A 13096-nucleotide genomic window follows, 5' to 3' on the forward strand; every position below is an offset into this window, starting at 1 on the left:
AAGACTTTAATATGTAGCACGTGTCTTGTCTTCTGTTCAGATCTGCCTCACTTTATTTGAGGTTTGTGGACTTGTGTCTTCAGAAATTCAGCTCAGAAATATTTGAGACAGATTCTAGTTCATCTTCTGTTTCCAAAAGGACAGATTTTGTCACGTTCCTTTGGTGTTGGACTCAGCTTCCTGCTTCTGTTGGCAAGAGCCGCTGGCTGATGCACAATAACAGTAACATGACTCACGTGTAGACAGAGCTGCATAAACGGTGTAAATGGTTTTTTTGTGTATAAAAAAAATTTGCGTTGACTAATAGTAGTCTTTGTGCCGTGTACGTCTGATCACAACCATTTCACATGCAAACAGATGGCACTAAAGTGGCCTTCTATTAAACTAATAATAATAATAATAATAATAATAATAATAATAATAATAATAATAATAAATGAAAGAAAAAAGCCACACGCGTTTGCTTTTGTTCATAGCTATAACACGATCAAGATGCCCTGGTTTGTAAGAGAGGGTCTGACTGGACCATTACTGGACGTGGAAACAACGGCCGTCTGCCACATAACCAGGTTACAGTTATTAGCGTCCGACCTGAACACTTTTTGGCAAGCGACACGACGTCATCGTCCGACCAGTTTTGCCTGGATAGTGTTAGTTATTGGTGTTGGTAGTATTCATCATCATTGTGTGAAAGGCATAATATTTAAGCAGAAAAAAAGGCTGCGAGTCTGCTTGGAATAGCTATCCGTGGTACTGAAATGCACTGACTGCTGTTTTGAAGGAAGAATATGCGCAAAGCTAATGCATACATAGTCAGTATTATGATCATTTGTTTCCTCTTACACTTCATTTCTATTGCCGCTTTGAAGTGTTGACTGTTTCAATTCTTGGTGGGTATGCATTTCACGTCTTTACAGTTTCTTTTTTGTGTATCTGGGGCAGAGAAAACAATAACACATAACCCCGACGATGTTGGAGCCTTTTCTACAGCGTTAAGCGGTCGTGATCATGATGTTCTTCACAACTTGCTTTATGTCCGCTTCTGTTGTCATATCTCCAGTTGGATTTTCTGACGAAAAATGACATTTTAACAGCTTGAAATCGTCCAAAATGTTGCCCTCTTGGTGTCACTGTTACATCAGTAAGGCCATAAAGGACCATCCGTCCCTCCCCTTAGAAAGCTTTTGTTTGGTACCTCACAGCAGAGGATACATTTGACTTCAGCATGCGAGACGAATGACACGGCGTGGCGTGTTTTCTACACAGGCGGTACTGAACGGCTCGGATATACACTCTTGAATTGCAGCAGAAATACGGTCCTGTGCGTGTATATTTTTTGCTGGATAACGATGGGGAGCGAAAGACGATGTCGACCAAGCGACCACTGCTGGTTTACTTTTCATTTTCTTCTACTGGTGATTTTCGTAGAGCAGGCTTTGGCTGAATTACGGTACTCTATTCCAGAAGAGATGAAAGAGGGAACTGCTGTTGGAAATGTTGCGAAGGATCTCGGACTGGACAAAACCTCTTTAGCTGAACGACGGTTCCGTGTTGTGTCTGGATCTAAGGACGCTTTATTCGAGGTAAACCCGGACAATGGTGCCTTGCAGATACGTAAAAAAATCGACAGAGAGGAGCTGTGTCAGGGAAGTGGCGCATGCTTAATTGAGTTGAAAATCCTTGTTGAAAACCCTTTGGAAATACACTATGTTGTTGTGGAAATTGCTGATGTAAATGATCACTCCCCCACTTTTCCCGAAAAGGATCAGTATTTTGAAATATTTGAACATGCATCTCCAGGAACTCGATTTGAGCTGCATGCGGCTCGTGATCCTGATGCTGGAATTAACTCTATTCGTACATATACATTAACGCCAATTGATCACTTTGAAATAGATATTAGCCAAAGCGATGAAGACAAAATGCCATTTTTAGTTCTGAGGAAGCCCTTAGACAGAGAACAAACGGATAAACACTTGCTGTTTGTTACTGCAGTTGATGGAGGTAAACCTCAAAGATCAGGGACACTTAATGTTTCAATTACTGTTCTTGATATTAATGATAATCGTCCGATATTTAATCAGGAAACATACCAAACAGAAATATATGAAAACGTCCCAGTTGGCACGAGTGTTACAAGAGTGAAAGCGGTTGATCCAGACGAAGGGACTAATGGCGAAATAGAGTACAGTCTGAGCAAAACATTAGTACGTAAAGTTTATGACATCTTTGAATTGGATAGTTTAAGTGGGCAAATTAAACTGAAAGGAGTGTTGGATTTTGAGGAATCCGAGATTTATAAGCTCGACGTTCAAGCATCGGACAAAGGAACTCCTCCATTAACAAGTCGGTGTAGAGTCATTATAAAGATAAAAGACGTCAATGATAATCCACCAGAAATAGAAGTAACATCACTGTCAAATACAGTGTCTGAGGATTCAAAGCCTGGCACAATTATTTCTCTGATTAGTGTGACAGATAAAGACTCTGGTGTGAATGGAAAAATAATATCAAGCATAACAGAGGAAGTTCCTTTTGAATTAAAACCTTCTTATAAGGAGAATACATATTCAGTTGTCACAAAGGGATTTCTGGATCGAGAGGAGATGTCACATTTTGACATAACAATACAAGCCACTGATTGTGGTGAACCTCCCTTATCCACTTATAAAACTCTCAACATTCAGATATCAGATGTAAATGACAACAGTCCACATTTCGATCAAAATCCATTACATTTTTATCTGGTCGAAAATAACGTTGCTGGAGCATCAATATTCTCTGTAAGCGCAAGGGACAATGATGAAAATGACAATGCAGTCATTTCATATCGTATTGCTAGAGGAAATGATGTAACATCATTCCTAAATGTAAACTCTGAAAATGGACACATCACCGCGCTAAAATGTTTCGATTTTGAAACAGTGAAAACTTTCCAGTTCCAAGTTGTTGCCACTGATTCTGGAACTCCGTCACTGAGCAGCAACGTCACAGTGAACGTGTTCATTCTGGATCAGAACGACAACGCTCCAGTCATCCTGTATCCACTCAGCTCCAACGGTTCTGCTGAAGGTGTGGAGGAGATTCCCCGAAATGTCAATGCAGGACACTTGGTGACCAAAGTCAGAGCCTATGACGCTGATATAGGATATAACGGCTGGTTGTTGTTTTCACTGCAGGAAGTCACTGACCACAGTCTCTTTGGTTTGGACCGCTATACAGGACAGATCAGAACACTTCGCTCATTCACAGAGACAGACGAGGCTGAGCACAAACTGCTCATACTGGTCAAAGACAATGGCAACGTTTCCCTCTCAGCAACAGCTACTGTGATTGTCAAAGTTGTGGAGCCCAAAGAGGCTTTTGCAGCTTCTGATGTTAAAAGTGCAGCAACGGTTGAAGAGGGGAATGATGTGACTTTTTATCTGATGATAACTTTGGGCTCAGTTTCAGTTCTTTTTATCATCAGTATCATCGTGCTGATTGCAATGCAGTGCTCCAAATCAACAGACTATACTTCAAAATATCTACAGGAGACTAATTATGATGGGACACTGTGTCACAGCATCCAGTACAGATCAGGAGACAAGCGGTACATGTTAGTTGGACCCAGAATGAGTATAGGATCTACTATAGTCCCTGGCAGCCATGCGAATACACTGGTGCTTCCTGACAGGAGGAAGGCATCTGGAGAGGTGAGTAGATATTTTAAATCGATATATTTGCCGATTTAAGGATATTTTTTTTATTACGTCCTTGACCACGATGTTGACGTCGGATTAATTCTGAACCTATATGTTGAACTTTTTCAGTAAAATGCATTTGAACATGCATAGTGTCACTTAGTATCGATAATATTAACGTAGTTGAATGTGTTATCACACACATTCACAAGGTGGCAGTACCTTATCAGTATAACGCCTAATAGCGTCTTAGCACAGGACATTTCCGAGTCCGTCACTATTACGTTCAGTCTCGTCAGAAAACCTTTAGCTGGCAGACTTCGAATAAGCGCACGGTCACCGTTTTTGTATTTTGTGAAATACCCTCCAAAGAGATAGAAATATATTTCAAGCTTTCATGGAGACACTCATCTTGACAAGTGGACGATAATGGACGGGTTTCGATTCGTGGTTTTACCTCAAAACATGAAACAAAGAGGATGTGAGACATGGCGACTGCGGCCACGTTTGTTCGTCGTTTTGGTTTTATTTTTATTTTTGAGAGCAGCCTCGGCGCAATTGAGATACTCGATATCTGAAGAGCTCAAAGAGGGAACCTTTGTTGGGAATATAGCTAAAGATTTGGGAATAGACCTGAATTTGATGAAGCAGAGGGGATTCCGTATTATGCCCGGCTCGACTGAACCTCTTTTCAAGGTAAATGAGAATGACGGCGTCCTTTATGCGAACAAGAAAATCGACCGGGAAGAAGTATGTAAAGAGAGCAGTTCATGTTTAATTAACCTGAAAACTGTTCTCGAAAACCCACTGGAAGTACATTATGTCACCGTGGAGATAACAGATTTGAACGACCACTCTCCCACATTTCCAGAAAAAACAACGAGGCTAGAGATCTCAGAGTCTGCCTTGCCAGGGGCACGATATCAGTTGCAAAACGCACACGACCCAGATGGTGGTACCAACTCTGTCCAACAGTACAAAATCAGTCAGACTGACCATTTTCGTCTCGAAATTAAAGACCGCGGGAGAGATGGCAAAACTCCGATTTTACAATTACAGAGACAGCTTGACAGAGAGGCCAAAAGGAGCCACAGATTGGTGCTGACAGCTATAGATGGCGGAAACCCCCCAAAGACAGGCACAGTTGAAATATACATAGATGTTCTGGATGTTAATGACAATATGCCAGTTTTCACCAAAGATACATATTTAGTTGTGCTACAAGAGAACGCCCCAATTGGAACAACAGTCATTCAAGTAAACGCAACCGACTTGGACGAGGGCCCTAATGGGGAAGTTGTTTATTCATTTGGTAGCAATGTAAAAGGCAGAATTCGAGAACTATTTGATATCAACTCTGTTACTGGGGAGATAATTGTGAAAGGTGGTGTAGACTTTGAGGAGCAAGACAGCTATGACATTGATATACAGGCCTCTGATAAGGGAATCATTCCATTCAGAACAGATAAAAGTGTTATCATTAAAATTGGAGATACAAACGATAATCCTCCTGAGATAGAAGTAGCATCGTTGTCAAGTGCTGTTTCAGAGGATTCTAGACCAGGGACAACCGTAGCACTAATCAGCATTACTGATTTAGACTCTGGAATGAATGGCAAAATAATCAGTTATGTCTCCGAAGACAGTCCCTTTACATTAACTACATCAATACAAGATAACATGTTTGCTGTTGTCACTAAGTCACAGCTTGACAGGGAACAACAATCAAAATATGATATTACAATAATCGCTAAAGACACAGGTGAACCAGCTTTGACATCCAAAAAGACAATAAGCGTGTTTGTTTCAGATACGAATGATAACAGTCCCAAGTTTTCACTGAGTCCATATACTTTCTACATCACTGAAAATAATCCCCCAGGAGGATCTGTGTTTTCTGTAAGAGCGTCTGATCATGACGAGGGAGACAATGCTCTCATTTCATATCATATCCTCAGAGATATAGGTTATGAAAATAAAGTGACATCGTTTCTAAATATAAACTCCGAAAATGGAGATGTTCTGGCCCTGAAAAGTTTCGACTTCGAAACAGTGAAAACTTTCCAGTTCCAAGTTGTTGCCACTGATTCTGGAACTCCGTCACTGAGCAGCAACGTCACAGTGAACGTGTTCATTCTGGATCAGAACGACAACGCTCCAGTCATCCTGTATCCACTCAGCTCCAACGGTTCTGCTGAAGGTGTGGAGGAGATTCCCCGCAATGTCAACGCAGGACACCTGGTGACCAAAGTCAGAGCCTATGACGCTGATATAGGATATAACGGCTGGTTACTGTTTTCACTGCAGGAAGTCACTGACCACAGTCTCTTTGGTTTGGACCGCTATACAGGACAGATCAGAACACTTCGCTCATTCACAGAGACAGACGAGGCTGAGCACAAACTGCTCATACTGGTCAAAGACAATGGCAACGTTTCCCTCTCAGCAACAGCTACTGTGATTGTCAAAGTTGTGGAGCCCAAAGAGGCTTTTGCGGCTTCTGATGTTAAAAGTGCAGCAACGGTTGAAGAGGGGAATGATGTGACTTTTTATCTGATGATAACTTTGGGCTCAGTTTCAGTTCTTTTTATCATCAGTATCATCGTGCTGATAGCAATGCAGTGCTCCAAATCTACAGACTATACTTCTAAATATCTACAAGAGACTAATTATGATGGGACACTGTGTCACAGCATCCAGTACAGATCAGGAGACAAGCGGTACATGTTAGTTGGACCCAGAATGAGTATAGGATCTACTATAGTCCCTGGCAGCCATGCGAATACTCTTATGGTCCCAGACAGGAGACGTGCGTCTGAAGAGGTAAGATCAAAAGTTTGACTCTCATTCCTGCAAGTGAGCCTAATTTAGTGTAAATAACATTGGCTGAGATTTGTGAAATTGAAATTGAATTACATGCTCCCAAATCTGAGGTTTGTGCACCTATCATGAACATATGTGTTTCAGTTTCTTTAGATTTATTTTATTTTATTTTATTTTATTTTATTTTATTTTATTTTATTTTATTTTATTTTATTATTTATTTATGGAATGTAACTTATTAATGTCCATATAGGAAGTAAATGGAAAGAAAAATCTTTCATGCATTTATCGGTCCTCTTCTGCAGATTACAGAAAATGTAACTTTTAGTAAAGCCAACTAGTTTTTGCTGTTTTGTTAAAATGTTGATGCTGAGCTGATAGGTGCCGGAAAATGGACTATAGGTATGGACAAATTGTTGGCAATTTTCAACAAGCTCCAAATTGAGTAGTTACATAAAAATGCAAGTAAAGAGAGCTGCTGTAATTAGTTGCATCACAGATTCAGACGTCTGTTTCTCACTGGTGTGGCATATGACTGACACGTCTCCTTAGAATACATTTTCCTTATTTTTATTGGAATTACAATCTTATCCATCTCCGTGTGGTGGAAGAAATGCGCTGGTGGTTTATCTGAGAGCAAGCTGTCGCTGTCCGTGGTGCTGAAACATTCTTAAGTAAGTCTCCTCTTGGGCAAAAAGCGATATTCTCACATGAAGCATGCTGGTGATTACTGATATAATGTAATCCAAAAGTTTATGTTTCCATGGACGATCTGTTGAGTGAAGGTGAACAGACATGTTTGCCTCCGTTGTGTCTTGTAAATTGTGATATGGTATGCATTTTTGAGAGAGGAAAAAAAAAGTTATGTTTTTGTGCAATGTTCACGTTTTAATGTATTTTTGCTGCTGTAAAAATACTTACTGCAGTGTTATTCTTGATCACATGGTGTCAGTATATTCTTAAATAATACCACCACAAGCTGTCGTCATAATCACGAGACCCATCCCCTTCTTCTAAAACCATCCTTGACAGAGCCCTTTACGTGCTGACGGCTTGAATATACAATTTATCTTCAGAACAAAATACGAATGCTGTGTTGGAGAATGGTTGGATTATGGAAACGAATGTGACGGGGGGATTTCACGTTAGTATACGAGTAAAGGTCTGTGGAATTCTTTTTATGTAATGTTTAATCTTCACACCATGGAACAAAGACGACGTGAGACATGGAGAGAGCGGACAAAGTGGGTTGCCTACATAGTCGTTTTGGTTACGTTTTGGAGCAGAGCTTCAGGACAATTCCGATATTCCATCTCGGAAGAAATGAAAGAAGGAACTGTTGTTGGAAATATTGCTAAAGATTTGGGTCTTGACAAGACGACGCTGTCAGAGAGGGGGTACCGCATTGTTTATGGCTCAACAGAGCCTCCTTTTCGAGTGAATAAGGACGACGGTATGTTGTATGTGAACGGGAAAATTGACAGAGAGGAAGTTTGCGACCGAAGCAAGGTTTGTGTGATTGACTTAAAAACCGTGTTAGAAAACCCACTGGAGGTCCACTATGTCGCAGTGGAGATTGTGGATGTGAACGACCACGCACCGAGTTTCCCCGAAAATGAAAAGATATTAGAGATTTCCGAATCGGCATTACCAGGAGCACGATTTCAGCTAAAAGGTGCGCGTGATGCTGACAGTGGTTCGCTGTCCGTTCAGCAGTACAGGCTGAGTCATAATGATCATTTTCGCTTGGAAGTAAAAGATCGTGGCGAAGACCGAAAAACTCCCAGTTTAATTCTTCAAAAGCCACTTGATAGAGAGTCGGTCAAAAACCACGTGTTACTCCTGACAGCCATTGACGGAGGTAAACCTCCACGATCTGGTAACATGACAATAATTGTTGACGTCTCCGACGCCAATGATAACTCCCCAGTTTTCACTGAGGATTCCTATACTGTCCATCTAAAAGAAAATTCTCCTCTTGGGACAACTGTTATTCAAGTTAATGCAACAGATTTGGATGAGGGATCGAATGGTGAGGTTGTATATTCCTTTGGCAATGACGTGGATGCACAGGCGAGTGCACGTTTTAATTTAAATTCAGTGACTGGAGTAATTACTGTTGCAGGGCCTATAGATTTTGAAGAATCTGGGAGATACGAAATTGACATCCAGGCATCCGACAAAGGTGCGGCAACATTGGCTACAGACAAGAGCGTTATTATACATATTGTTGATGTAAACGACAACGCGCCAGAGATTGAAGTGACGTCTTTTTCACATGCGCTCCCAGAAAATTCAAAACCAGGAACCACAGTGGCCTTAATTAGTGTTAGAGATTCGGACTCCGGTCTTAACGGAAAAGTTGTCTGCTACATAGACCGAGACCTTCCTTTTATAATAACTCCATCTTTACAAAATAACATGTATTCTCTGGTCACCAAATCGCTTTTGGATCGAGAGCAACAATCGCAATACACTGTAACAATTGTTGCTAAAGATACAGGTGAACCACCCTTAACATCAGACAAAACTATAAACATCGTTGTGTCAGATGTGAATGACAACAGGCCAGAGTTTTCACAGAACCCATATATTTTCTACATAGCTGAAAATAACAACCCGGGAGCGTCTATTTTATCAGTGACAGCTCGTGATGATGATGAGGGTAGCAATGCTCTAATTTCATATCTTATTTCAAGGAATACGGCAGGAGAAAATGTGCTGACCTCTTTCCTAAACGTTAACCCTGAAAATGGGGACATCGTTGCGCTAAAAAGTTTCGACTTTGAAACAGTGAAAACTTTCCAGTTCCAAGTTGTTGCCACTGATTCTGGAACTCCGTCACTGAGCAGCAACGTCACAGTGAACGTGTTCATTCTGGATCAGAACGACAACGCTCCAGTCATCCTGTATCCACTCAGCTCCAACGGTTCTGCTGAAGGTGTGGAGGAGATTCCACGCAATGTCAACGCAGGACACCTGGTGACCAAAGTCAGAGCCTATGACGCTGATATAGGATATAACGGCTGGTTACTGTTCTCACTGCAGGAAGTCACTGACCACAGTCTCTTTGGTTTGGACCGCTATACAGGACAGATCAGAACACTTCGCTCATTCACAGAGACAGACGAGGGTGAGCACAAACTGCTCATACTGGTCAAAGACAATGGCAACGTTTCCCTCTCAGCAACAGCTACTGTGATTGTCAAAGTTGTGGAGCCCAAAGAGGCTTTTGCGGCTTCTGATGTTAAAAGTGCAGCAACGGTTGAAGAGGGGAACGATGTGACTTTTTATCTGATGATAACTTTGGGCTCAGTTTCAGTTCTTTTTATCATCAGTATCATCGTGCTGATTGCAATGCAGTGCTCCAAATCTACAGACTATACTTCAAAATATCTGCAAGAGACTAATTATGATGGGACACTGTGTCACAGCATCCAGTACAGATCAGGAGACAAGCGGTACATGTTAGTTGGACCCAGAATGAGTATAGGATCTACTATAGTCCCTGGCAGCCATGCGAATACTCTGGTGCTCCCTGACAGGAGGAGGGCATCTGGAGAGGTGAGTCTAATGCTTTGGATGTTTTGATTTTCCCATCCCCTGCATACTTAAGACTGTGTGACAAGTTTGTGATTATGAGTGAGAGAAAGGATTCTCTGGCAGTCAGCAACTTTGTTTAAAAAACACTTTGATTGTGGTGGTTTGCAATGTGATTTTTAACCATATATTTTAAATTGTGCTTATATCAGATGTATCAGTGCGTGACAGCTGTGGTTCGTGGTGTTGAACTTTAGAGTTATATCTTCCAACTACTTCATTGTTTTAGATTTCCTGAAATGCAGATACAAAGACCAAGGTTGCAACAGGAAGCATTTCCTCTCAGAAAATGTCTGTTGTCGTGTGTATGTGGGACATATCTCTCCTCTTAAGATTTTAAGATTGTCCTAAACTGTAGATATCAGTTTCAACGCGTGGTGTCAGTGTAGTTCAGTGATCCTGTGCCTCTAGTCGCACTTTACGTCACGAGCTTTATTTCGACCGAGCCCTTGCATTTTTCCCTCAAACAGCACACTTGAGCGTAAGATCGGGATTGGCGGCAACGTGTGTGTTTAATTTCATGGAAATAAACAGACCTTGGACAACGGTTAGACACATGATGCATTAAGTCTCACTGGTATCGCGGCGTAATTACTGGACTGTTCTCTACCGCCTTCAAGTCATGAAACAAAGAGGATACAAAACATGGAGGGAGCGACAGTGTTGGTTTGCCTTTATGGCTGTTTTGGATATTCTATGGAGCGGAGCTTCAGCACAGATCAGATATTCGATATCTGAGGAGGTTCAAGATGAAACAGTCGTCGGGAATATAGCTAAGGATTTGGGACTGGATAAGAGTGCGCTCACAGACAGGGGGTATCGCATTGTCACAGGCTCAACTGAACCCCTATTTCAGGTGAATCAAAATGATGGTGTCTTGTACGTGAAAAGAAGAATAGACAGGGAGGAGGTGTGCGACCGGAGCACTCCATGTTTGATCAACCTGAAGACCGTGCTAGAAAACCCGCTGGAGATCCACTATGTGGCCGTGGAAATACTTGATATAAATGATCACTCGCCTGTTTTTCCAGAGAAGGAGAAAAGGCTTGAGATTTCTGAGTCGGCCTTACCAGGAGCGAGATTTCAACTGCAGGCTGCGCGTGACCCCGATGTAGGCCAGTTCTCCATTCAGCAATATAAACTCAGCCATAACGACTACTTTAGGTTAGAAGTGAAGGATAGAGGCGAGGACCGTAAAGTACCCTTTTTAGTTCTGCAGAAGCAGTTGGACAGAGAAACAGCGGGGAAACACAAGCTACGTCTAACAGCTGTTGACGGAGGGAAACCGGTAAAGTCCGGCGCTATAGAAATAATTGTGGATGTACTTGATGTTAATGACAACTCCCCGGTGTTTACCAAAGAGCTGTACTCTGCCACACTGAAAGAAAACGTTCCCGTTGGCACTGTAGTGATTCAGGTAAATGCAACAGATTTAGACCAGGGTGCAAACGGCGAGGTAATATATTCATTTGGGAAGGAAGTTGATTCAAAATTAATGGATGTCTTTAGCATAGACGCAAACACCGGTGAGATTAAAGTAATCGGTCAGATAGATTTCGAGGAAAGTAAAAGCTATGAAATTGACATTCAGGCGTCTGATAAGGGACATGCCCCCCTAACAACGGACAAAAGTGTAATGATAACTGTTGTTGATGTTAATGATAATGCACCTGAGATAGAAGTGACATCATTTTCTAGCTCCATCAAGGAGGATTCAAAGATAGGAACTACAGTGGCGCTGATTAGCGTCAGTGATATAGACTCTGGAATCAATGGCAAAGTCATTTGCACGATCAGCGAAGATGTGCCTTTTGCATTGTCTCCGTCGTTACAAGAAAACATGTATGCTGTTGTAACCAGGTCGCAGTTGGACAGGGAAATGGTTTCCCAATTTGATGTCACAATTACAGCCAAAGACGCAGGTGAGCCGTTATTTTCAACTGAAAAGACGATAAGTGTTGTGGTGTCAGATGTGAATGACAACCATCCGCAGTTTTCATCAAGCCCCTATACATTTTATATTACTGAAAATAACATTCCCGGAGACTCAGTATTTTCGGTTAAAGCTTCTGATGGTGATGAAAGTGATAATGCTCTCATATCATATCATATTGTGAGAGAAGCAAGCGGAGAAAATAAATTGGCCTCATTTCTAAACATAAACTCTGAAAATGGAGACATTCTGGCACTGAAAAGTTTCGACTTCGAAACAGTGAAAACTTTCCAGTTCCAAGTTGTTGCCACAGATTCTGGAACTCCGTCACTGAGCAGCAACGTCACAGTGAACGTGTTCATTCTGGATCAGAACGACAACGCTCCAGTCATCCTGTATCCACTCAGCTCCAACGGTTCTGCTGAAGGTGTGGAGGAGATTCCACGCAATGTCAACGCAGGACACCTAGTGACCAAAGTCAGAGCCTATGACGCTGATATAGGATATAACGGCTGGTTACTCTTTTCACTGCAGGAAGTCACTGACCACAGTCTCTTTGGTTTGGACCGCTATACAGGACAGATCAGAACACTTCGCTCATTCACAGAGACAGACGAGGCTGAGCATAAACTGCTCATACTGGTCAAAGACAATGGCAACGTTTCCCTCTCAGCAACAGCTACTGTGATTGTCAAAGTTGTGGAGCCCAAAGAGGCTTTTGCGGCTTCTGATGTTAAAAGTGCAGCAACGGTTGAAGAGGGGAATGATGTGACTTTTTATCTGATGATAACTTTGGGCTCAGTTTCAGTTCTTTTTATCATCAGTATCATCGTGCTGATTGCAATGCAGTGCTCCAAATCTACAGACTATACTTCAAAATATCTACAAGAGACTAATTATGATGGGACACTGTGTCACAGCATCCAGTACAGATCAGGAGACAAGCGGTACATGTTAGTTGGACCCAGAATGAGTATAGGATCTACTATAGTCCCTGGCAGCCATGCGAATACACTGGTGCTTCCTGACAGGAGGAGGGCATCTGGGGAGGTAAGGC

At 41.9% G+C, this 13096-nt stretch overlaps 2 protein-coding genes and 1 pseudogene across 10 annotated transcripts in view; all 3 read left to right on the top strand.

Moving 5' to 3' along the window:
• Positions 1 to 13096, top strand: part of LOC143325537 (protocadherin alpha-C2-like) — a 190493-nt gene that overhangs the window by 46682 nt on the left and 130715 nt on the right. Inside the window, exon 1 of one of the 9 annotated variants that reach the window (XM_076738665.1) lies at positions 4113 to 6506. The exons of 6 other annotated variants lie outside the window; for them this stretch is intronic. In XM_076738665.1, the coding sequence (XP_076594780.1) occupies positions 4113 to 6506 (2394 nt within the window). Of the gene's footprint in view, positions 1 to 4112; positions 6507 to 6551; positions 10071 to 10113; positions 13090 to 13096 lie in introns of those variants that run through there. 2 more of the 9 variants (XM_076738674.1, XM_076738683.1) reach the window with 2 other exon arrangements.
• The window catches only part of LOC143325543 (protocadherin alpha-8-like), a 53444-nt gene that overhangs the window by 9108 nt on the left and 31240 nt on the right, over positions 1 to 13096 (top strand). The gene's annotated exons all lie outside the window — the stretch shown is intronic.
• Positions 24 to 3745, top strand: LOC143325545 (protocadherin alpha-3 pseudogene; annotated as a pseudogene).

The sequence above is a fragment of the Chaetodon auriga genome, chromosome 9 (assembly GCF_051107435.1).
Source record: "Chaetodon auriga isolate fChaAug3 chromosome 9, fChaAug3.hap1, whole genome shotgun sequence".
Lineage (NCBI taxonomy): Eukaryota > Metazoa > Chordata > Actinopteri > Chaetodontiformes > Chaetodontidae > Chaetodon > Chaetodon auriga.